The sequence below is a fragment of the Caretta caretta genome, chromosome 2 (assembly GCF_965140235.1).
Source record: "Caretta caretta isolate rCarCar2 chromosome 2, rCarCar1.hap1, whole genome shotgun sequence".
Taxonomy (NCBI): domain Eukaryota; kingdom Metazoa; phylum Chordata; order Testudines; family Cheloniidae; genus Caretta; species Caretta caretta.
In genome coordinates this window covers 2,508,868-2,531,220 of record NC_134207.1, presented here as the reverse complement: position 1 = coordinate 2,531,220, position 22,353 = coordinate 2,508,868, and the positions used below count along the sequence as shown (strand labels likewise).

The 22,353-nt window shown below is 51.2% G+C and overlaps 1 protein-coding gene across 2 annotated transcripts in view; it reads right to left on the bottom strand.

Moving 5' to 3' along the window:
* Nucleotides 1-1,319: 1,319 nt before the first annotated feature.
* The window catches only part of HSF1 (heat shock transcription factor 1), a 97,579-nt gene continuing 76,545 nt past the window's right edge, over nt 1,320-22,353 (bottom strand). The window contains exons 9-14 of one of the 2 annotated variants that reach the window (XM_075124867.1): nt 20,933-21,157; nt 14,764-14,850; nt 6,788-6,893; nt 6,578-6,643; nt 4,065-4,134; nt 1,320-3,054 (exon numbers count right to left, since the gene is read on the bottom strand). In XM_075124867.1, coding sequence (XP_074980968.1) covers nt 2,849-3,054; nt 4,065-4,134; nt 6,578-6,643; nt 6,788-6,893; nt 14,764-14,850; nt 20,933-21,157 — 760 coding nt within the window. In that variant the 3' untranslated portion in view covers nt 1,320-2,848. The remainder of the gene's footprint in view (nt 3,055-4,064; nt 4,135-6,577; nt 6,644-6,787; nt 6,894-14,763; nt 14,851-20,932; nt 21,158-22,353) is intronic. The other variant, XM_075124868.1, reaches the window with a different exon arrangement.

Below are 22,353 nucleotides of genomic sequence, written 5' to 3'. Positions count from 1 at the left end.
AATGCAACTCGAACCCAAATGAGGGAGCAAGTTGGTAACACTGCACAGGGGAAGGCTGCCAGCCCCTCAAGACTGGCCCTCTGCTTACCCAGGAGAGCCAGTGTCACCGCAAACCAGCTCGCTGGGAATACACAGGAGCAGGCTGTTGTAGAGGGAAGCGGACGGAATATGCAGGTAGTCAGGTAACACTCAGCTGTGGGCTTGAGGAGCTCCAGAGACACAAAGGGTCTGTCTGCCCTGCAATGAGACCCCTGTGGCTGGCCCGTACCAGCTTCCTTGGGCTTGTGGGGCTCAGGCCCAGGGGCTGTTTAACTGTGGTGTGGACTTTCGGGCCTGGACTGCAGCCCGAGCTCTGGGACCCTCCCACCTTGCAGGGTCCTACAGCCCCGACTCCAGCCCAAACGTCTACTCTGCAGTTACAGAGCCCCTTAGGCCAGGTGAGCTGGCACGGCCAGCTGCGGGTGGCTACTTGCAGTGTAGACGTACCCAATGAGAACATGACGCTCCTTGGGATGCAGGGCTCTGATACACGTCACTCTGCTCTTTTTACTGGCAGCGCCAATGGGAATTCGACCAGGCCCACTGCACTGAGCACCACTCCCATTGCATGGCTCCCAGGGAGGTCACAGGGGATGTGGCAAGTGGACAGTGAGCTCCACGCTTTGGCCTGCATCTCTGCTAACCCAGGAGAGCCCTGCAGGGACCTCGCCTGCATCCAATGGCTGCCCCTCATTCATCCCTGGGTCCCCCACCCAGAGACACTGAAAGAGCCTGGTGCAGTGCATACACTGGACTGCTAACCCCAGTGCATTCTGGGACTCTACAGCACCTACCCCATAATTCTCAACTGTGTTACTGGGCACCGGGCAATTCCCAATGGTGAGGCACTGCATTTTGGGATGGGTCCAAAGGACTGGCGAACTCAGTGCAGAGCAGTCCCTGTGGGAAGCAATGATCGTACATGGTACCAGCTCTGGACCTGACACACACCAGCTAGCAGATGTCGTAACCACTCATCATCACCCAGGCCTGAAGAACACCAGCGGCAGGTTGGCTCCAGGCCTTGTGCCTGTTACAACTCCAGGGGTCTGAAGCACTGGTTTCTTGCAACACTCGTTCACTTAGTGTATGCAGCCCTTGGTCTGATGTCAGCTAGGAAAACCCTGTATATGAGCTGCTGCCTGCCAAAGTCCCACAAGTTAAAGCAGTCACAGCATCTTCTGTGCAAGCAACAGAGATACAAGTACCATCTACGATTAACCACGACATCAACTACCGACAGAGGACAGAGAGGGAGGGAAGTTTTGAACACACTCAACTTAACAATGCAATTTTTCTTTTATTGTTCTTATTAAAAAAGCACTCCTCAGAGGCGTGCAAGTGTCCAACACACGTCTGGCACATCGACATGGGCTGAGCTCCACACTCACCCCCAATGGGCTCTAAAACAGAAACATCCTTGAAAATTCAGCCCCTAAACCTGGGGTGGGATTTCAGCAGGGAAACCACAACACGGAATTTAAAGACACACCCCCCAAAAAATAAACCCCAGATCGTCTATCACCCAAACCTGGAGCCATCCCCTGCTCTGCTGATATGTGCCAGAGAAACCGATTTTGGCATCTGCTGTTTTCTTTTGCAGAAGCTGGAAGCAGGAATGTCGGCTCTTATGGACACAGGTGGTAACAGCTCAAGCTACTGCTCTAAAGGCAGAGCACACGACACCTGGAGCCAGGTCCCACGCGTCAGTGTCCAGGGCTGCGAGGGCAGTTACAGTGGAGGCTGTGCAGCTCTCGGGGCTACGGCTAGGGCCTAGGACCTGCTCCGCCAGCTTCACTCCCCCAACACAGAGAGGACAAAAATAAAGCTTCCAACCACAGAAGAGCCGCCAGGTGAGAGGCCATTTGTTTTATAGATATTTGTATGTATATATATAGATATTTATATATACAGAGATAGATAGATAGAAGTGGGCGCTTCTTCTCTCATGTAAAAATCCAAAATACAGTTTTTACTATTAACAATCTGAAGTGTAAATGTACAAATTTTTACTGCTAAGCAAAAACAACCAAACCAAACCAAAAAACAACACAAAGAAAAGAAACACACACGGAGCAAGAGAAAGGAAAAGAGAAAGTTCGGCTTCTCCGTGGCTGGGTTGGGGGCGCCGAGGGGCCCTGCCACGCACACACAGAGCAGCAGGAGCGAACTGCATGGCAGAGACCACCAAGGGACCCAGCCCATCAGCGCCAGTTTGGGAAACTTGTATTTCTCTTTAAAAAACACCAAGTCCACCTCACTGGGGCGAGGGGGTACTCCCCGCCGCAAAACCACAATCCCTTCTACCTGCCGAGCGAGCCACCTGTTCCTGGGAGCATTGTGCAGCCCCGCCGCCCTGCCCCGTCGCCATGGCAAGGGCGAAGCACCTGTTGACCTTCGCAGACTGTTAGGACCTTGTGCAGGGCATGGCTGCCCCCCTCGCCTGGGGTGCAGAACGAAACACAATCTCACTTAGTGACTAGCTATTCTGTGACCACCCAGATCTCCTGCCTGCACTTCCAAGCCCTGGTGCCAGTCTAGCCTCTCTGGCCGGTCGGATGACAACCACAGCACAGGGGTCGACACTGCTCAGCCCCCGAAGGCTGCCAACCTGGAGGAGCACTATACTGGGTGGCTAGAATCTAAAGCAGATTTCAAAACACCTCATTAAGCACACACACAAATGAAATCCTCACAGTGTCGGGGGAAGCAAACATGGACCGAAGGGTGGTTAGAGCTTTCAATGTCTGTGCAAAGCAAGGAGGCTGGTGGCTGGATTTCCCTTTGCAGCATGTTCTTGAACTCAGCCTTAGGACACAGCAGGGTCCTTAGGTTTGGACTGCTCAGTCCCCGACAGGAGAGGGATGGTGGGGTCTTCGGAGTACTCCTCGCCATCGGTGAAATATGGCCCTTCCCCCAGCTCAAAGAAGATGGGCAGGTCTCCGCTCCCCATGTCGACAGCGCTCGAGTCCACCAGAAAGAGGGGCTGAGCTGTGTAATGCACCAGCTGCTTTCCTGCAAGAAGACGGCTAGCGTTAGGAGGGGGGGATCTCAGGGCGGGAGGGAGGAGGGACTTGCAGGCCCAAGGCCAAACACTGTGGGGGAGGAGACATTCTAGTAGCCTCTTAACAAAGAGCTGAGCACCGGGAGCACAACATGAATGGGCTTTACCAACAGTCCCCCAAGAGGCAGCTCAGGGACACCCCCCTGTTACAGCTGGGACCCGGGCACACGGCCACTCAGCACGTCTCTGGCCGAGTGTGAATTAATGTGGAGGAGGGCCTGGTTCCCAGCTCAGACCCTAGAGCATGCTGTCTCTGGACCGGGGAGTAGGCATGCCAAGCATCTCCCAGAACACAGGGGGCTCATGGGCCTCGCCTTTCAGCAGTGTGAGCAGCACACAGAGGGGAATGCCGGTGGGGCTGGCGTGTCAGCAGGTAGCGAGCCAGGACCTGTCTCGCTTGTGCCATCAGAGGCCAGGAGAGGAGAGCTCCAGCTTCTGGGGAAAGGAAAGGGTGCACATGGCAAGCTCAGAAGGAAGCAGCCCTGCAGTCACAGACAAGAGTCACTTGCAAGATTTAAAATGGGGAGAGAGATGGGAACTGGTTGGTGAAAACTCCTTGATGCCCCCTCAGAACCCACAGGTTTTCAGCTCAAGGGTACACACCTCCAGGGAAACATCCCCTGGCCCAGCTTGGGAAAGGGAAGGGGGATGCACAGGTTACCACCAGAGGCTGCATGCCCAGCTGGGGTGGTGGTGGTGAGAGGAGAGCCAAAAGCACTAAGAGTTACCGTCTTGGGGGCACAGGCCCCTGGGGAATACGGAGAATCAAGGGAGAGCCCCCGCCTAGATGTCTGGGACCCCCACCAAGAATCCCAAGCTGCGCAGTGACAATATGCACACCTAGATTTAATCATCAGTGTTTCTTTGAGAGAAGAAAGAGAATTGCTGCTGCCTGGAGAGATCCTGCCACGGGGCCTTGAGCCCTCTGCTCACAGGTCACTAATGGGAGGGGCCTTCTTACCCATGTCTGTTGTGCTGGCTTCTGTCTCAGCAGGTTTCTGCTGTTCCTGGGACGAGAGGAGATCCTGGATCTGTAGGGAGACAAGTTGGGCTGCTAAGTGCACCGCACAAGTCAAACTCCTTTGCACAGGGAGCCGGGAGAGGGAAGGGGCCCTTGGCTACCTCAGGATAAATGCACAAACAGCTGTGGTTTGTAATCCGGAAGTGCCAGCAGGCGGGAGACGGGCATCAGCATTCAGAAGACTAAAATACACCGGGGACCTAGGGAATATCATCAGGGAGCTACTGCAGGCTCTGGTGGAGTCTGTTCAGCCTGCTCCAGTCTCCTGATGACCAAGGCTGCCTTGTAGAACTGCAAGGACCAGCTCTGCTTTTCATACAGGTGTGGTGCTGCAGTGCTCCCCTGGGTCTGAGCAGGGAGCCACATTGCATGCTGGGATCTGTAGTCTCCAGGGGCAGCCCTCAGAACATGCTTGCAACAGAACATGTTTTATGCAAAGTCTTATTGTTACCAGTACGAAAGGCAAGAGCACTCCTCATGTTGCTGGTTAATGGTCAGTGCGGCCTTTGGACACCTGCCCTGCAATAAGAACCAGACTGGACTGGGAAGGAGGAGAAGATTTGTAGGGTTGTAACAACAGGAGAGAAAGCCGTGGGAGATGGCAGAACGCCCTCGATGGTCCCAAACGTTCAAGTAACTGCCCCAGGGTGGTAAAGAAAACTGGGTCATTCTAAGGCTTGACACGTTCTCTGGGGGGGAATCACTACTAATCCCAGGACCAGACAGGCTGCTGTGTTTGGATCAGGGGTTCTTCAGCTTTTTCACAGTGTGGAAAACTGGTGAATGCAGGGACTGCCTCATGGGTTCATGTGCCTGTCATGACTGCAGCAACTGCTTCCATGGAAAAGCCACCTTAGCTTAAATGTATATTTAGCTTCTTTTAACTCTATCTGGCAGCTGGCAGCCAGAAGAAGCTGGCCCCATGTGCACACACCCAGCTCTCTGGACTCAATCCCACCACACTTTGGGAACCTGTGCAGCTGAGTCTGTCCGCAGCACAGAGATGTAGAGCAGTGTTAAGGCAAAGTGAGGACAGGAGCAAATCAAATGCCCATCCCCGCGTCAGAGAAGAGAGAACTATGACATACACACTGCACATCAATCCGAACCACTTCGTTAGCTGAAGAGTTACGCTGTAAATTTTAGAGGAGCCCAGTTAAAAGCCCATCAAAAAATCTCACTTACAAATACTCGACAGCTTCCCTAAAAACCGAAAGGCTGGACAGCCTGGAAATGAACAGTTCAGGGATCCAACCCCACAGCCATATAATTCCTCACCATCCCGCCTGACTTGCCCTGCCCCCGAGAATCCTAGCCATATGCTGCCCTGGCCTCTGATCCCACCCGATCCAGGCCCCCACCTCTTTCTCTGCATAGCAGTCCTTGCAGCAGAGGCAGGACTCAACACAAGGTCCGTTTAAATAATTTACAGCATCAATGTTATAAACATGACCCAGGTCTTTGTAATCCTGCAACTCTCCCCCAGTAACACCCAGGGGCCCCCGTCCGAATCAGCCAGACACCTGGTGTTTGGGGTCAAGCCATTTTGGGGGTAGGAAGCTAGGAAAATGTTCAGAGAGTGAATGATGGATATTTGTGAAATACCTTAATTGCAAAACCCCTTTTCTGAAGGTTACCAAACCTCCCAGACAAATTCTACCTGGCCTAGAAGAGCTCAGGGGATCTGGGCATTTTTTGGGGAAGTTGCCAGAAAGTTAAAAACGGATCTTATAGTTGTAAGTTGGGATCAGTCTGAACTATGGAGTGGCTACCACTGGCCCATTACATCCGGGTCAGCGTCTCTATAGCAGCATTGGGCCTGTGAGCATCTCAGGGCTGGGACCGGCCTGTTCCACACTGAGACAAGGGGCTGGGGGAACTATCTTCTAGTGGACCAGCTTCTACTGGGGAGAGAGACATGCCTTCGAGCTGCACAGAGCTCTTCTCCAGCACGGACACATTGCTGGTGCTGGGCAAGTACATACAATAATAAATAATACAATATGCCGTGGAAATCACTGGAGTTTGCCTTTCAAGGAAACCTCTTCTGAAGGTTTACAAAGAAGAAAGGAGGGTTTATGGAAACCACATGCCGTTCTATAGGCTTCAGTGCAACTCCGTGCTGAGGGAGCAGGGCCTGCATGAGAGATGAAGTCTCAGCACCTACTTAGTGCAGCATGAATGATGAGGCAGATCTGCTCCCTGAATGAATTATTCAGAGGCAGCCTTGGTGCTAACGGAATGATTTCCGCCTGGTGGCGCCGCAAGCCCTCCCAGGGCTGAGAGAGACTCTCCCCCACATTGTGGCCCCTCCACGCTGGAGCTGGCCTGGACTCCCTTCAGAGCCTCTCAGGGCCTTCCTTTCACCAGGTGCAGGGGCTGCTGCTGAACAGCATGAGGCACTTTGTTCTGGCAGCTGTGTGTGCATGGAGGGATGTTTAACAGCTACTCACACTCGCAAGGCTGCTGTCCAGGTCAGGAAGGTTCATGTCTGTAACCGTCATTGAAGGGCTAAACAGCTGCCAAAGGAAAGAATGATTAGTGCAGGGAAGGAAAACACCCCAGACATGCTGTGGAAATTCCGTGGCTGCTGCCCTGACGCACATGGTACCGCGGGCCACAGCTCGGTCCCTGCTCCGGGAGGGAGGGTTTGAGATACTCACATCCAGCAGAGCACTAGTGTCTACACTGAAGCCGTGCGTGGTCAGCATGGTTTGGAGGTTATCCAGGTTGGAATCAATGGTATCCAGATGGTCATTTAGCTCATTCCTGCGTCACAGAAAAGAGAACACAGACCAGGTCAAGGTTAGCAGACTTCTTCTGGGCTCACACAGGGGACTCTCTCACCCCAGAAACAAAAACTCTATGAAAACTGAGCAGGAAAGCAGAGTTTGGACTCCTGGCTAATTACACACATGTGCCAGCCTCCAATTCTGTCCTGGCCAGTGAGCTCAGGTATGCTGATACACCACCGGAACAAGGCTCTCCCCCTCTCTCATTCAACCATCTTGCCTGAACCTTGAGATGTCACCAGGCCTGTTCCTGCTGAGAGGGGTACGGGTCAGCAACTGGGATGAGGAAGAAACAGTGGGTGTCTTATGACAACACATATGGTTAATATTCCCAGAATGCACCAGGACTCCTAACACCATTTAGGACAGGGCCTCGCTATACTCGGCACCTCTACAGACGCATGCTTTGGACTCGTTCTTTGGCCCAGGTACCTCAGTCTTGTCAGAGTCCTGCCATAGCTGATATGGGGCAAGTAGAGGGTAAAACCACTGCTGACATCAATCTGGGGGAAAGTGGTTCCAAGAGCCCTCTACCGGTCCGATAAAAGCCCTGACCGCGGAACGGCCTCTGGAAAAGTCTCATTCCATCATCACAAAAGCTACTTATTTGCCCCATGACACTGAAGGTAACTGGAGTCGTTCCCAATCATCTGGGAAAGCAAATGTCTCAGCCTGTGTGCACCTCTGCATGGCTACCAGGCAGGTGGGGATGGATGTATACGTACAATGTGTTCAGCACAAGGTTACCACTGAAACCATACCAGGATCATAAGCTAACAGCAACAGCTCAGGATAACCGCTCAGTGCCAACCAGGCCAGGCGGACTGAGTGACAAACATGGCTGACTCTCTGGGCCCTGACTTGGGGAGCCCAAGTCACTCCTAGGAGGTAGGTTGTCCTGGGAGGACTAGAGTTGAACTGACACAGACCTGGGTCTGGTAGATTTTGCTGATGGTTACCTGGATAGCAAAAAGATAATAATCAAAGCTAAACTGGGAACAAAGGAGTGGGGGAGCTGGCTTCAATTCCTGAACATCTCCTGGGGCGGCTTCTTATTCTTGTTCCTTGATGTTCCTTTCATTGATGTTCCTGGTGTTCTAGAGCAGCCGGAGCAAACAGATGGCATAAATCTGAACGTTTCCCAGACGCTTGGGTGCAGACTGGGATCACCGTCTCTAAGAAATACTCACAAACGCGACAATCCGCAACGTGACTCCTCTTCTCAGGGCTTGTGCCTTGGGAACACTGGGCTGTGCAAAAGCCCACTGAAGTTAGTGGAGTTCAACAGCAGTAGAAGTGGCCCATCGTATCTTCATCTGTGGGCCACAGAAACCCAGAGCGTGAGCTTCCTTCCCAAGTGGACGGCACTCCATGTTGGGAGGGACGCATGGCGCTGTTACGGCTCCTTGCACCAAGTAGCTGTATTTTGGGTTGATTCCTAGCCACACGCTGCTTGGAACCCAAGAAAAGCAAGGCCTGCCTGTTCAGGAGAGCCCTCCGAAAGTCTGCAAGGGAAGTCTCAGCTCTAGCATGCTGGAAGCAGACTTGAACATGTGGCTCCAGGTTCAATGAGCACCGCAGTCTCTTTCGTCCTGTGAGGAATCTCACCAGTTCCTGGAGATGGTGACGGACGAGGACTGAAAATGTGTGGTGGGTCATTAAACTTTCAGGTGTCTTTAGCCCAGGGGTTCTGACAACATGGAGCCAGTGCTTGTCTGGAGCTCATCTAAGGAGATGCACTCCCGGTGAATGAAGAGGAAGACAGCAGAGGAACACATATATATTGGGATAGTGCAAAGCAAACTCAGAAGGAGCAGTCACCAGTCACCTGCTCCACAGTGCCTGTGTCGGCAGCATGATGCTGTCAATGCCACGGAAAAGAGAGCGAAAAACTACACAACAGCTACTTCTCCCTTCTCTCTGGAAACCTACACCTGGCTAGGGTTTGTTTCTCCAACCCCTGTGCCCAGGAGTGTCCTGCGGAACAGAATACCTCCTTGCCCACTCCTAATATCTTGACAATTACCTCCCTTCAAGGAAAATAACGCTTCAAAGCTCTTGCAGTTAGAGTGTCACCTGCTTGCAAAGAACGGTGGCACAAACCACAGAACCAAGACTGAGGAGGACTCGTGGCACCTCAGAGACGAACACATTTATCTGAGCAGGAGCTTTCGTGGGCTAAAGCCCGCTTCATCGGATGCATGCCGTGGGAAATACAGGAGGAAGATAGATAGATATATATACACACATACACACACACAGCGAACGAGAAAAAATGGGTGTTGCCATACCAACTCTTAACGAGACCAATCGATTAAGGTGGGCTGTTATCAGCAGGAGAAAAAAAACTTTTCTAGTGATAATCAGGATGGTCCATTTCAAACAGTTGACAAGAAGGTGTGAGTAACAGTAGGGGGAAAATTAGCATGGGGAAATAGTTTTTAGTTAGTGTAATAACTCATCCACTCCCAGTCTTTATTCAAGCCTAATTTAATGGTGTCCAGTTTGCAGATTAATTCCAGTTCTGCTGTTTCTCGTTGGAGTCTGTTTCTGAAGTTTTGTTCTTGAATAATTGTGACTTTCAGGTCTGTAATTGAGTGTCCAGGGAGGCTGAAGTGTTCTCCGACTGGTTTTTGAACGTTATAATTCTTAAAAAGAAAAGGAGTACTTGTGGCACCTTAGAGACTAACCAATTTATTTGAGCATGAGCTTTCGTGAGCTACAGCTCACTTCATGAAGTGAGCTGTAGCTCACGAAAGCTCATGCTCAAATAAATTGGTTAGTCTCTAAGGTGCCACAAGTACTCCTTTTCTTTTTGCGAATACAGACTAACATGGCTGTTACTCTGAAACCTGTTATAATTCTTGACGTCTGATTTGTGTCCATTTATTCTTTTGCACAGAGACAGTCCGGTTTGGCCAATGTACATGGCAGAGGGGCATTGCTGGCATATATTACATTGGTCGATGTGCAGGTGAACAAGCTTCTGAACGTGGCTGATGTGATTAGGTCCTATGATGGTGTCCCTTGAATAGATATGTGGACAGAGCTGGCAACGGGCTTTGTTGCAAGGATAGGTTCCTGGGTTAGTGGTTCTGTTGTGTGGTTGCTGGTGAGTATTTGCTTCAGGTTGGGGGCTGTCTGTAAGCGAGGACTGGCCTGGCTCCCAAGATCTGTGAGAGTGAGGGATCGTCCTTCAGGATAGGTTATAGATCCTTGATGATGCGCTGGAGAGATTTCAGTTGGGGGCTGAAGGTGATGGCTAGTGGCGTTCTGTTACTTTCTTTGTTGGGCCTGTCCTGTAGTAGATGACTTCTGGGTACTCTTCTGGCTCTGTCAATCTGTTTCTTCACTTCGACAGGTTATTTCCCCATGCTAATTTCCCCCCTACTGTTACTCACACCTTCTTGTCAACTGTTTGAAATGGGCCATCCTGATTATCACTACAAAATTTTTTTTTCTCCTGCTGATAATAGCCCACCTTAATCGATTGGTCTCGTTAAGAGTTGGTATGGCAACACCCATTTTTTCACGTTCTCTGTATATATCTATATAGATATATCTATATCTTCCTACTGTATTTTCCACTGCATGCATCTGATGAAGTGGGCTTTGGCCCACGAAAGCTCTTATGCTCAAATAAATTTGTTAGTCTCTAAGGTGCCACAAGTACTCCTCATTCTTTCTGCTGATACAGACTAACCCAAATAACCCAGCTAAGAAAATCTACCTGCAGAAATGATTATGCTGTCAGAATAACCACAGGCACTGACTGTAGGAACACTGCTAGGGGACGCAGGAAAAGCAGGGCACAGACAAGGACCAAGAACACATTCCTCTCTTAGTTTCCCTGTGTATACAACCAGGAGTCGCAAAGAGATTTTGCAGTTCTTCCAAGGCCCAGGCTCTGCAAATGCTCCACAGATAAGTCACTTATCTGTGTATGTTCCCCAAAGATCGTACTCTGCACAGATTTCCAGCCCAGTCCTGAGGCCTTCAGTACGTAGTACTGGGAAAGTACTGCAGGATTTGAGGTATTTCCAGCAACCCCAGTTGGAAAGCAGCTTTGACTAGCATGGACTGGGGATGCCAAGAGTCACAAAGTGAGGATGGAATGAAGCTAACTATGACATTTGAACACAGCTAGTCTCTTTACTGCCAGGGGTCTTGGAGGGCAGACACACAGAGCAAGGAGTTGACCACGATCACACAACAAGTCAGTGGCAAAGCTAGGATTAGAATATTCAGGAGTTTCAAACAATTTCCAAACCCTTCCAAAGCAGCTTCTTAAAACCTCCCTGCAGCTCTTGGAGGAGAGAAAGGAATTCTGGCCCAGTGTTTTCTAACCTTGGTGATACTGCCTGGTTCCTAACATTGCTGACAGGTAAACCCCTCTTCCTGAACTCAGGCTCTAAGGTCGCTGAACTACACTCTCAAGCTGTCTCTGCCGCCAAATGCTCCGGGGCAGGGAGGGATAATGCGCAATGCACTCATACTCTTCTTCAATGTACTCTGGGTGGGAGTAAGAGGAGTCCATGACGACGCTTGCCTCCAAGGAAGATCAGAGGGAGGGCTGCGTATGTGGCCCTAAGAAGGATGGAACTTTAAAAGTCTAGTAAGGTTTGCCCCGGTGTCTCTGTATCTTGCCAACTCGAGAGGGATGGTCTGAGGGAACTCAAAAGAGGCAAGGGAGAGAGACACATGCTGACCTCTGAGTATGGGAGGAAGGTCAGAAGACTCCTTTGACAGTGCTGAAATGGGACTAGTTCCTGTTCAAGTCGGATCCTCTGGCAAAGAGGGTTCCTGATCCACACACCTGGCAAAAAGAGCAGTGTGCACTCTTCCTGGAAACTGAAAGCCAGAAGTAGCTGTGAGACACAGCATCTGTCATCACCGCGAGCGCTGAGTGCCTGGAACTGCAGGATTGCTGAGTGGAGACAGGGAATTCTGACATGAGGCAGAACACCCTGGAGGCTCAGGCTGGAGGCCATCTGACCCAGTAGTAAGAGCTATGAAACAACAGCTGCATTTTTGGAGAATGAACCAGACTAATATACAGTAGGTTTGTCTGTCCCCAGGTACATGAATCATTGTGCAGAGAAAGCAGTTAAAAGCTAATGTAAAGAAGAAGGGGAATGATTTCAGTGATACAGATTTATAAGCTTAAATGAACCATCAGAGGTTTCTTGAATGAAAGCTCTGGATATGCTTCACCAGTCACATTCTCCATTCACACACACTTTATAAAACAGTGCATCTTCACTGGAACCACTGCTAGGAGTCTCTTGTCTCTTTCTGTTCTGACTGCCAACTCTCTCATAAGAATAACAAACCTTTGCTGTACACCACACCTCACTGCAGCGCCAGCTCCTTGGCTCCCAGGGGCAGCCTGGCAGATAGAACACATGCTCTCATGAGAGACCCTTGCTGTCTGATTTTCCATCTGAGGAAGTGATGTGGGTTAGCGCATGCAGTGTGGTCTCTCTTTGTGTGGGCTGCCTTATAGTCTGAGAAGTAGCTATGTAAAAATAGTACCTTCTTATTCAACAGATCTGCCCTCTGTGGGCAGGTACGCGCATTGATGCTGGTGGTTCTACAAACTACAACCTGCGGGCTGGATCCAGCCTGTCAGGGCTTTGGATCCGGCCCACAGGATTGCCAGCCCCATGGCACCACAGGGCTAAGACGGGCTCCCTGCTTGCCCTGGCCCTGCGCCGCTCCTGGAAGTGGCTGGCACCATGTCCATGCAGCCCCTGGGGAAGGGGGGCAGAGGGCAGGCAGGGAGCCCACCTTAGCCCTGTTGTGCATCGCTGCCACCCCGGAGCCGCTCCAGGTAAGCGGCACCGGACGGGAGCCTGCACCCCAACCCCCTGCAGCACCCCTCCTGCACCCCAACCCCCTGCTCTGAGCCCCCTCCTGTACTCTGCACCCCTCCCTGCCCTGACCCCCTCCCGCACTCCGCACCCCCTCCCACACCCTGCACTCCCTCCCGCACCCCAACCTCCTGCCCCAGCCCTACATTCATGGCCCTGCATGCAATTTCCCCACCCAGATATGACCCTTGGGCCAAAAAGTTTGCCAATCCCTGTTCTACATACTATAGGAGAGCAAGTCGGTTTATGTTCTGCCTCATGCACTGTCAGATTATAGAGTCGTCTGTCTTGCTACTGATGTAGGAAGCAGACAGAACGCAGCTTGACTCAGTCCCCACGGTGAGTTTGCAGGGCTGGCAGGGAGAAAAAACCTTTTTTGACTTGTAAACTGAGCAAGTTTGGATATGGACATCCCTGGGAGACAATTAAACATGTCAGCCCATTATGACAGCATCATGATCACTCTTTTTTTGCACTACACCTAGACTTTTATATGTGTTGTGCTCAACGAGCAGGTCCCTAATTTGCTTGTGTCTGCCACAAGACAAGACACTGTTTACTGCCACTGTTTCCTTTAAGTCGTGTAGTCTACTGTAGTAATGGGAACACATTTGCTAACCATAGCAAGGCTCTCTAGTGGAGCTGTAAAGCTTCAATGCCTGGTGCCTAGGTTCTCCGTAAACCACAGCTAACACATACTGCTTTAGCAATGAGCAGCTCTTAAAGCCAGGAGCCAAATCTTAGCTTCACCTTTAGACATTTGCCTCCTTCCAAACTTTAATTCTACTAATTACAAGCTGTCATCTACATATATTTTATTGTTAATAGCTTAAAAGTAAGACTCTGTTTGGGCACTGCACATTTCAATACAGGCTGGTATCTCCAATGCTTTGAACTTAAGAACCAAGAGAAAAATATCTGCATTACTTCTGGTCACTACAACAATTTCCCTCGCAGACGTTCCGCTCGCAGTAAGACAGGACAGACTGTGGCAATCTGTCTAACGTCACACCAAGGAGACTGTATCTCTCTTGCATCTACCCTACGGTCTCACTAACAACGCACCTTGGTACATGGTGATGGCTGCAGCGGGGAGTTTCATTGTTCCTTCACTATTATATGAAATCATTCAAGCCCTGGGCTCACACTGGATTCCAGTGAAATGATTCATTCTTTGTATGACTGAGTTTCACACAGGCAAGAGATGCCAGCTTGGCAGCTGTCAGGAATCAGGTCCTGCAGCAGAGCCAGACTCTGGGCACTCTAACAAGCACGTTCGAGCTGTACCAGGCTGCCCGATTGGTGGGAAGAGTCAGCAGACCAGCTCTTAAGCCCAGCAGCAGCACCAGTTTGGCAGCTGCTCAAAGCATTTGCTCATGGCTGCGATACCGCCATGCCTGCTTGTTTCCAGCCATCGCTCCTGGCTTGGACCCAACCTTGCCGCTGTCTTGCCTCACTCCAGGTAACCCGGCTCTGACTCTAGGCCCCCATTCCTAACTTCCTAAGAGCCTTGACTCTGGCACCTGACCTCCCACTTCTGCTCCGACCTTGGGTTCCTATTCCTGGGTACCGATGACTGCTCCAACCCCAAGGAACGACCACCCATGTCCCAGGCCCCAAGAGCAGCCCTTAAGGCTGTCTCTGTCATCCACGAAGAGGTAAGGGCATCAGCAACATCAGTACAGGCTTCCCCGCACCAACCTGCCAAGACCACCCAGAGGGATGAGGAGGGGGGTTAGTCTCCACGGCCCATTCAATACTTAGGCTCTATGATGAGCTGGCCAACAAGGCTGCCATTTAGTGCCAAGTTTGGTAGTGTTTTTTTGTGATATGGACTCCAAAGAACTGCTTATAAGCTAGTTACAGGGAAAGCTGACCTCAAAGCAAGGACAGCTCTCTGTTTAGCACCGTGTTCCCCTGCTTTCTTGCCCAGAATTGCAATGCCTAGGGACATCAGGCTATTGAAATGCTAACCCTTGCTGTGATCTGCAATGAAGTGAGGAAGAGGAAGAACTGGGGAAAAGACGAGTGACTTCTGACATCTGCGGGGTGCGAGTCAAACTGAAAAATACAAAGAGAAGAGGAATGCTAGATTCAAAAGACTCAGAATCAGACACTTTCAGGAATGAAACATTTGTTACTTTCAAAGACCAGAACAGTTAATCAACCATGCTCCAGTGCTTTAGCTAAAGTGGCATGCACCCAAGTTATCGCAGGGCTTTCCCGGGCAGCCCAGCAACTCCAAGGCTGAGACAAAACTGTTATTGATGATAAAAAACAAATATGAACATTCCCCGCAAAAGAAAGCCAGAGGACAGCACAATTCCATCACAGCCATGCTCAGTTAGAAGGCTCTCAGTCAGACAACTACTTCTGAAGTGGGTTTGCTGTACCTTAGGGGTGGCTAAGGGCTGAAGTGGGGAATTCTAACGCATGGATCATAGCGTTTGCCATCTTTCAGATGGACCTGCAACAACCCTGAGAACACAGGGCCCAGCGTGTGATGCTCCATTTTAATCTGAATGGATGGTTGCTTGGGCCAAGATGGGCTGTAGCCTCCCTGGGATATAGCTCGACATCGGGGTGGGCAAACTTTTTGGGCTGAGGGCCACATCTGGGTGGGGAAATTGTATGCAGGGCTGGGGCAGGGGTACGGGAGGGAGTGCGGTGTGTGGGAGGGGGTGCGGTGTGCGGGAGGGGGTGCGGTGTGCAGGAACAGGCTCAGGGCAAGGGATTGGGGCAGAGGAGGGGTGCGGGGTGTATGAGGGGGCTCAGGGAAGGGGGTTGGGGTGCAGGAGGGGTGCGGGGTGCGACAGGGGGCTCAGGGCAGGGAGTTGGGGTGCATGGGGGTGCAGTGTGCAGCAGGGGGCTTAGGGCAGGGGGTTGGAGTGCACGGGGGTGCAGGGTGCAGCAGGGGGCTCAGGGCAGGGAGTTGGGGGGCGGGGTGCAGGCTCCGGCCCGGCACTGCTTACCTAAAGCGGCTCTGGGGCGGCAGCGGTGCGCACCGGGGCCAGGGCAGGATCTCTGCATGCCTGCCCTGGCCCCACGCAACGCCGGGAAGCGGCCAGCACCACGACCCTGGCGGGGAGAAGGGGGAGGGGAAGGCGCACGGAACAGGGCTCTGCGCGCTGCCCTTGCCACACCTCCAGGCACCTCCCCCAAAGCTCCCATTGGCCACAGTTCCCTGTTCCTGGCCAATGGGAGCTGTGAGGGAGGGGGAGGGGGGGGACAATGCACGGAGCCCTCTGCCCCCCTGCTCCCCCCCGGGGCCCCAGGGATGTGGTACCAGCTGTTTCTGACAGTGGTGCAATCCCGCGGGCCGGATCCAAAGCCCTGAGGGGCCGGATCCGGCCTGTGGGCCGTAGTTTGCCCACCCCTGCTCTACATTAATGATACACATGGCAGCATCTTTCTCCATTCAAAAGGCTTTGCTCTGGAGAAGTTGCTTTTGTGGCCCTCAGCTGGGCTAAGTTTGGGCTGAACTTCACTCTCAGCCTTCTCTTTATAACATGCATCGCAGCGTAGTCACCAGCAGCTGAAACATGGAGATGTGACATTCTTGTTCTCTGGGGTGACCCGCAGATTTCTACAAGTGTGATCTCTCGTGGGTTGCCTGTATCAAGAAGAGGCATCGCATGCTGGGACCTACAGTCTTGTGGGCTGCACCTCTCTACTAAAGATGAGGGCAAATGAAACTTGCTCCATGAAACAGAAACTAGCTGCTGCTGTAGGATTCCTGGCAAGCTGCCACTGCCTTTTTCAATGCAGGAGTCTGAACACCCCTGCTGTACATTAAGGTCTCCTATCATCACTGCACCTTTGCCTTGACACATGCATCTCAGTACAACATGCGAACTCTTGGGAGCTTAAGAGAAGCCTCATGGAAAGGGTGCTGAGCTACTGCCTACCCTTGGTATAATGCAGGCGTTTCACTCGGGCATGCAGCTGTTTGAGTCTCTCAGGCTGAGGAGTGAGCACGGAATGGTGAACTCTGCCCACAGGACGGGACTCCAGGAGAGATGGCGTCACTTAGCACAGCATATTGAGCAGACTCTGAAGTAGGGTCTGACCTCCCCCTGGGGACATGCTAAACATCGTGTGGCCCATTTAATGCAGCCCATTCCCAACATTTCAGTTAGCAGCTCACCCGTTTCTATTCAGAATCTCAACCTGACTCGGGCACTGGCTTCAACACCTTCCCGCTGGGCATCCTGGCCATTTGCTGGAACCCTACTGAGACTCTGCTCACACAGCCTGGTGGGGGCTTGTGTGTAATTCTGGTACTAGGGAAAATGAGGCTCAGGTCTTGGTCTCGGAAGAAAACTCATCTGTCTGAGGTTATATAGCTCCGAAATAACAGCAGATGAGGTGTCTACTTACGCAGAGGAACTCAAACGCATACAGGGTGCAGGGAGGCATGGGAGCAAAGGCAAATGCCATCCAAACCCAGATACGTGTGGGGACTGCAAAATAAATGGGCCTCCCCTTTAATTATTTATACGTAGCTTGTTGGCTCTTTGGGACAGACCGTCTCTATTTATCTGTGTCCAGCACAATGGGGCACTGGCCTAGGGCACTGCCACGTTATTGCATGAGAGACAGTATTATTATCTTGGTAATAATAGTAAGAGAGAGTATTATCATCTTAAAAATGAACATGACAGACGAGTTCTGAGTGATGGGGTGCTCTGGGATTCCTCGCTGGCTGGGAACTCTTACTGGCCGGATTCCTTCATTTTGTCATGCTCCCTAATGGAGCTTCCCAGATGCAAACAGATGAGGTGAGCCAAGCGTTACCTGCAGGTTAATAACAAGTCAGAAAGGGAGAGGCCTAGAGGAAGAGGTAGCACGTGTTCCTCACTCAAATAACCCTAGGACAGCTGCGTGTCTCACTTGCCACTGAGGCAGAGTTCAGAGATGCTCTGTGTTCTTTGCCTGCCCCTTCAGAGCCTGCAGCCAAGTCTCAATGAGTCAGAAGCACTCAGCAGCTGTCAATCTCACTGCATGTCTAGCTCTTTTAAATGGTCATTTACAGCTTCTGTTGAGCCACCTGTCTGTGCTTGAAGACAGCTGGAACTGCCCGTTCTCTTTTGTGCCTAAACGGGTTGCTGAGTCCCAACAAGGATTCTAATCTAGTGCTCCCTAGCGACAAGTCTGCCCTCAGGCCAAGAAGTGGGGGAAAGCCTGCGTTTTCTGACTCCTTGCGATGCAGATGGTCTGAACATGGGCCTCAGAGTTCCACAATGCAGCTAAGAGCCCCTACGTCCTTATTATGGGGCGGGGGGGAAAGGTGAGGCAGCCTTGAGGGACTACAGAGCCCAACACGCAATGCTACATCTTGAGTTCAGCAGCTTTCCACTACTACTAGGACAGGACACTGGATGCTGGGGATGCTCATCTCCTGACATCCCCTCTCCATTACAGAGCGTGGCTGCAACCAGTTCCAATTCACACAAGTTAAGTGCAGCCCTTAGACTCCTGGCAAGTGGCCAATGTGATCCTCAACTGGGCAAAATATGGCTGCTCCTGTCCTGTCCAAAGATGGAAGAGCCCACAGAAAGCATTATACATTACTGAGGCATCTGTAGGCACTCCATAATGTAAGGCTGAGTTCAATGTTTCAGTGGAAGTTGCATTTTAAACTGCTACGAGTTAACATGAAAAGAAATGTGATCCCCGCTCACTCTTGGGGCCAGGAACATGTTCTGCGAAAGCTTGAAGTGAATCAGTTCTGTAGTTTAGGGGCTTGAATCACTTATAAACTAACCGTTTAAAAACCCGTAAAGCTGGTTTTGACCCTGTTTTGGATCCCTCCCACTTATAAACGACTTCATGTCACAGTTCAGACTTCCAGGAGACACCGATCTAAGCCAAATTACAAACTCTTCCTCTTACCAGACATCCATTGCTAAGGCTTTACCATTCACAGACCAAGACAGACTCAAATTAGTGATGCATACATTGGAGAGTTTGTAAGTATGTTTGCAGGTCAAAATTAAAGTTGTTATTGGAACTTGTTAATACAGTTGTTAACCAAGATCTGAACTGTGAGAATAAGAAAATATTTATTTAAATCACTGGAATCAGCAGCCTTAACTCTAAGCTAACATTTTCTTGGTGGGGAGTAATTATTACTAATGAAAGCAGAACATTTGATTGATTTGGCCTTGAACTGCCTGACACCTGCCCAAGTTGACACCAGTCAGAATGACATCAAGATTGCCAGTTTCAGAAGACACAGCAGGAACCAGATTCACAGGGAAACGTTTAGCAGTGTCAGAAAATGATTACAGAAACCCATGTGTCTCTTGTATGAACCCTGACAAGAAGTGATATGTATACGAACAACCTGTATGGCCTTGTGCTTCAAGCAGACAGCAGGACAGAATTCTTCATAATTTCCAGTGTATAGGGTACACTGAATTTGGGTTGAACTCTGTGAGATAAAGACTCAGAACTTCCGATCTCCTGCTCTGGATAACATTACTCTTTTGTTGCTTAGCTGGCCCATCAGTATGTGCTGGCAGAACAATGCCTGGAGGAACAGGAGACCTGGGCATGTTCAAAGAATGGCTGGACAAGTAGGAAGGTTGCAGGTTCACAACCTGCTGGGGAAGTGATTACAGCTTCCGTGCTACCTCTGCACTCCACATACACCTTTACAACAACAATCAGATTCTTTAAGGTTTCTTTTTTGGGCCTCCCTCATGTGGATCTAAAATACACTGAAGACTTGAAAGCACTGAAGAACCCAGAGCTCATCACGTGACTAGAAATGATGTCTCACCTCAGGATAGTAAGCTGAGTGAGTCCCCATGACAGACCTGGACTGAGAGCTCTCTACCACCCTCTGGTGCTCTGAAACCAAATTTACTTTTTCAAAATTGCAGGTTTCAGAGTAACAGCCGTGTTAGTCTGTATCCGCAAAAAGAAAAGGAGTACTTGTGGCACCTTAGAGACTAACCAATTTATCTGAGCATGAGCTTTTGTGAGCTACAGCTCACTTCATCGGATGCATACCGTGGAAACTGCAGCAGACTTTATATACACACAGAGATCATGAAACAATACCTCCTCCCACCTTCATGGTCTCTGTGTATATAATGTCTTCTGCAGTTTCCACAGTATGCATCCGATGAAGTGAGCTGTCGCTCACGAAAGCTCACGCTCAAATAAATTGGTTAGTCTCTAAGGTGCCACAAGTCCTCCTTTTCTTTTTGCGAATACAGACTAACACGGCCGCTCCTCTGAAACCGGTGTTAAGTTTGTGAACTTTGCTTGGTAATGCAGGCAGGGGACCCCAAAGCCCAGCGAACTCTTGCCTAGCAACGATCCATCTGCCACCGAGCCCAGCGTGTCTAGTGGCAACCTGAATCTAGGCATGGTAATGAGGCTGAGTGAGGGGCTAAAACTGGCCCCGCATGGAGCAAGAGGAGCAATCCTGAGTGGCTATGCAAGGCTCCTTCCTCTGGCCACACCAAGCGGAGCTGTGACAAGCAAAGGCAGGAGCACAGGGTACCACAGCAGCAGGTGCCACAGGGCAGCCCACTGCGCACAGCGGCTCTCCTCTTTATATGGAGGTAAAGCCCAGAGAGACTTCAGTTCCCACCATGCACTTCTCCATCTTGAGCTGAGTGGCAGGAAGCTCGCCCTGCGTGCCTCAGCAGGCTCCCAAGAGGAAGTGGGAGCTGCGATCTACCTGGTTCTCTGCAGCTGAGGTCCTGCGGCCCTATGCTGGGTCGTCTGAGCCCTGCTGGCTTTACAGTGGCTGACTTGTACCCTGTCGGAATGGGCAATCTGAACGAAATGATTTTATTTAGCTAAATAACTCTACCCCTTTTTCTCTGGCGTTCCTGGTACTTGTACAGGGGTCACGTCGCCTGCACTGGGGGTTAAATCACTGTGCGGGGCCAGGTGACGGCCTGAACTCACTGCCCCTAGAAGAGCGGCAATAGGAAAGAAAAATAAACTCCACGCTGGCTATTTGCACCCAGGACAGCAATGGGATCTGCAGGGCGCTCAGAGACATGGCACTGCTGGTTTTCAGGAAGCCGGTGACTAGCAATTTAAACACTTCACGAGTGGAGCTGTGATGTGGCCAGCTGGGCCCAGGCACCCGCCGGAGTCCTGGAACAGTACTTACTTGTCGAGGCAGGCAACGCTGAGGCACTTTTCTGGGGGCTGAGGCTGCGTGATGCTGTCGCTGGCAGCGGTGCTGGGTTCATTCTCCTGGAGGATGGAGTCAATGAAGGTGGAGGGAGACAGGGGGGTTTCAACAGCAGGAGGGTTCCCAGGGCTGGCCTCCTCTATCTGGGGGCTGGGGGTGGGACTGGGGGGCTCTTCTTTGATACGAACCAGAGGGCTGCTCCTTGGAGAAAGAGAAAGAGAATGGTCACCAAGGCAGCAATGGTCTGCCAGTCCCTGCTCTCCGCATGGCATGCAGAGGAGTCCCAGGGCCAGACACTGCCTCCCTCAGAGAGCTGGTCCCTGAAACAGGATTAGCCAGAACTAGGGTGGTGAACTAAGGCAAAGTGTTTTCCGCTGGTTGTGCCCTAGAGCAAAGCCCTGGGCATCAGTGCCACAGGCTGCCAGGTGCTCTCTTTCCAACCCCCACAGCTGTGCCTCTGGTAAGTGTACCAGTCTAAGACCAGGCCTAAACAGATTTAGTCGCAGAATAATTATTTTGGTTAGGGCTGTGATTATTTTCATAAATAGTTTCATTGGTACGACCCCGAGCACATATGGAGTTACACCAGTATAAAGGTGCCATATACCAGAACGGTTTATTCTCCTTCCCTCTGGGAGTAAGCTATAGGGATCGTAGTGGTATGTGTAGCCAAGGCTTGAGATCCACTCTCTCCCTAACAGCACTGTCGTTGCTTCTTGGATTCTGTGTTTTTATGCGAGGGATGATGGCTTCTCTGACCAGCCCTAATTCCGCAGCTGGAAATCCCCTTCCGCACCCAAACTGACTGAATTAGGGTGTGAGTGGTTCAAGTGGCCGCTCTGGAAGGAACAGCAGCGAGAAAAGAACAAATAAAAGGCCAATTAGGCAAACATATGGTCTATATTTAAGGGTGAGCGCTCCTGGCGGAGGCAGGGTGACCAGATGTCCCGATTTTATAGGGACAGTCCCGATTTTGGGGCTTTTTCTTATATAGGTACCTACTACCCCCCACCGCCGTCCTGATTTTTCACACTTGCTGTCTGGTCACCCTCGGCGGAGGTGTATGCGAGACTATAAATAACATTTCTGTGCGATTCAGCACTGCAGGGGAGGTGCCAGCACCAAGAATACAAGAGATGAACAAAGGAGTCAGCAGAGGAACAGGTGCTAAAGCACGGAGGACATTTCTTGCTGGGGAAGCTCAGGCCCCTGACATCTCACTGGGCAGGGGTGGCAGGGAATAGCAGCTTAGAGGCTGAGCTACAAGGGAACAGGCATGGAGGCATACCGGACTAAGAGCTGCCTTGGACACCTGCAGGCAGCGCTCAGTGGAATCAGGGAGCATCATACACGCAGAGCTCAGGGCGGGATTTGGCTGAGTATCCAGGATGACTCTT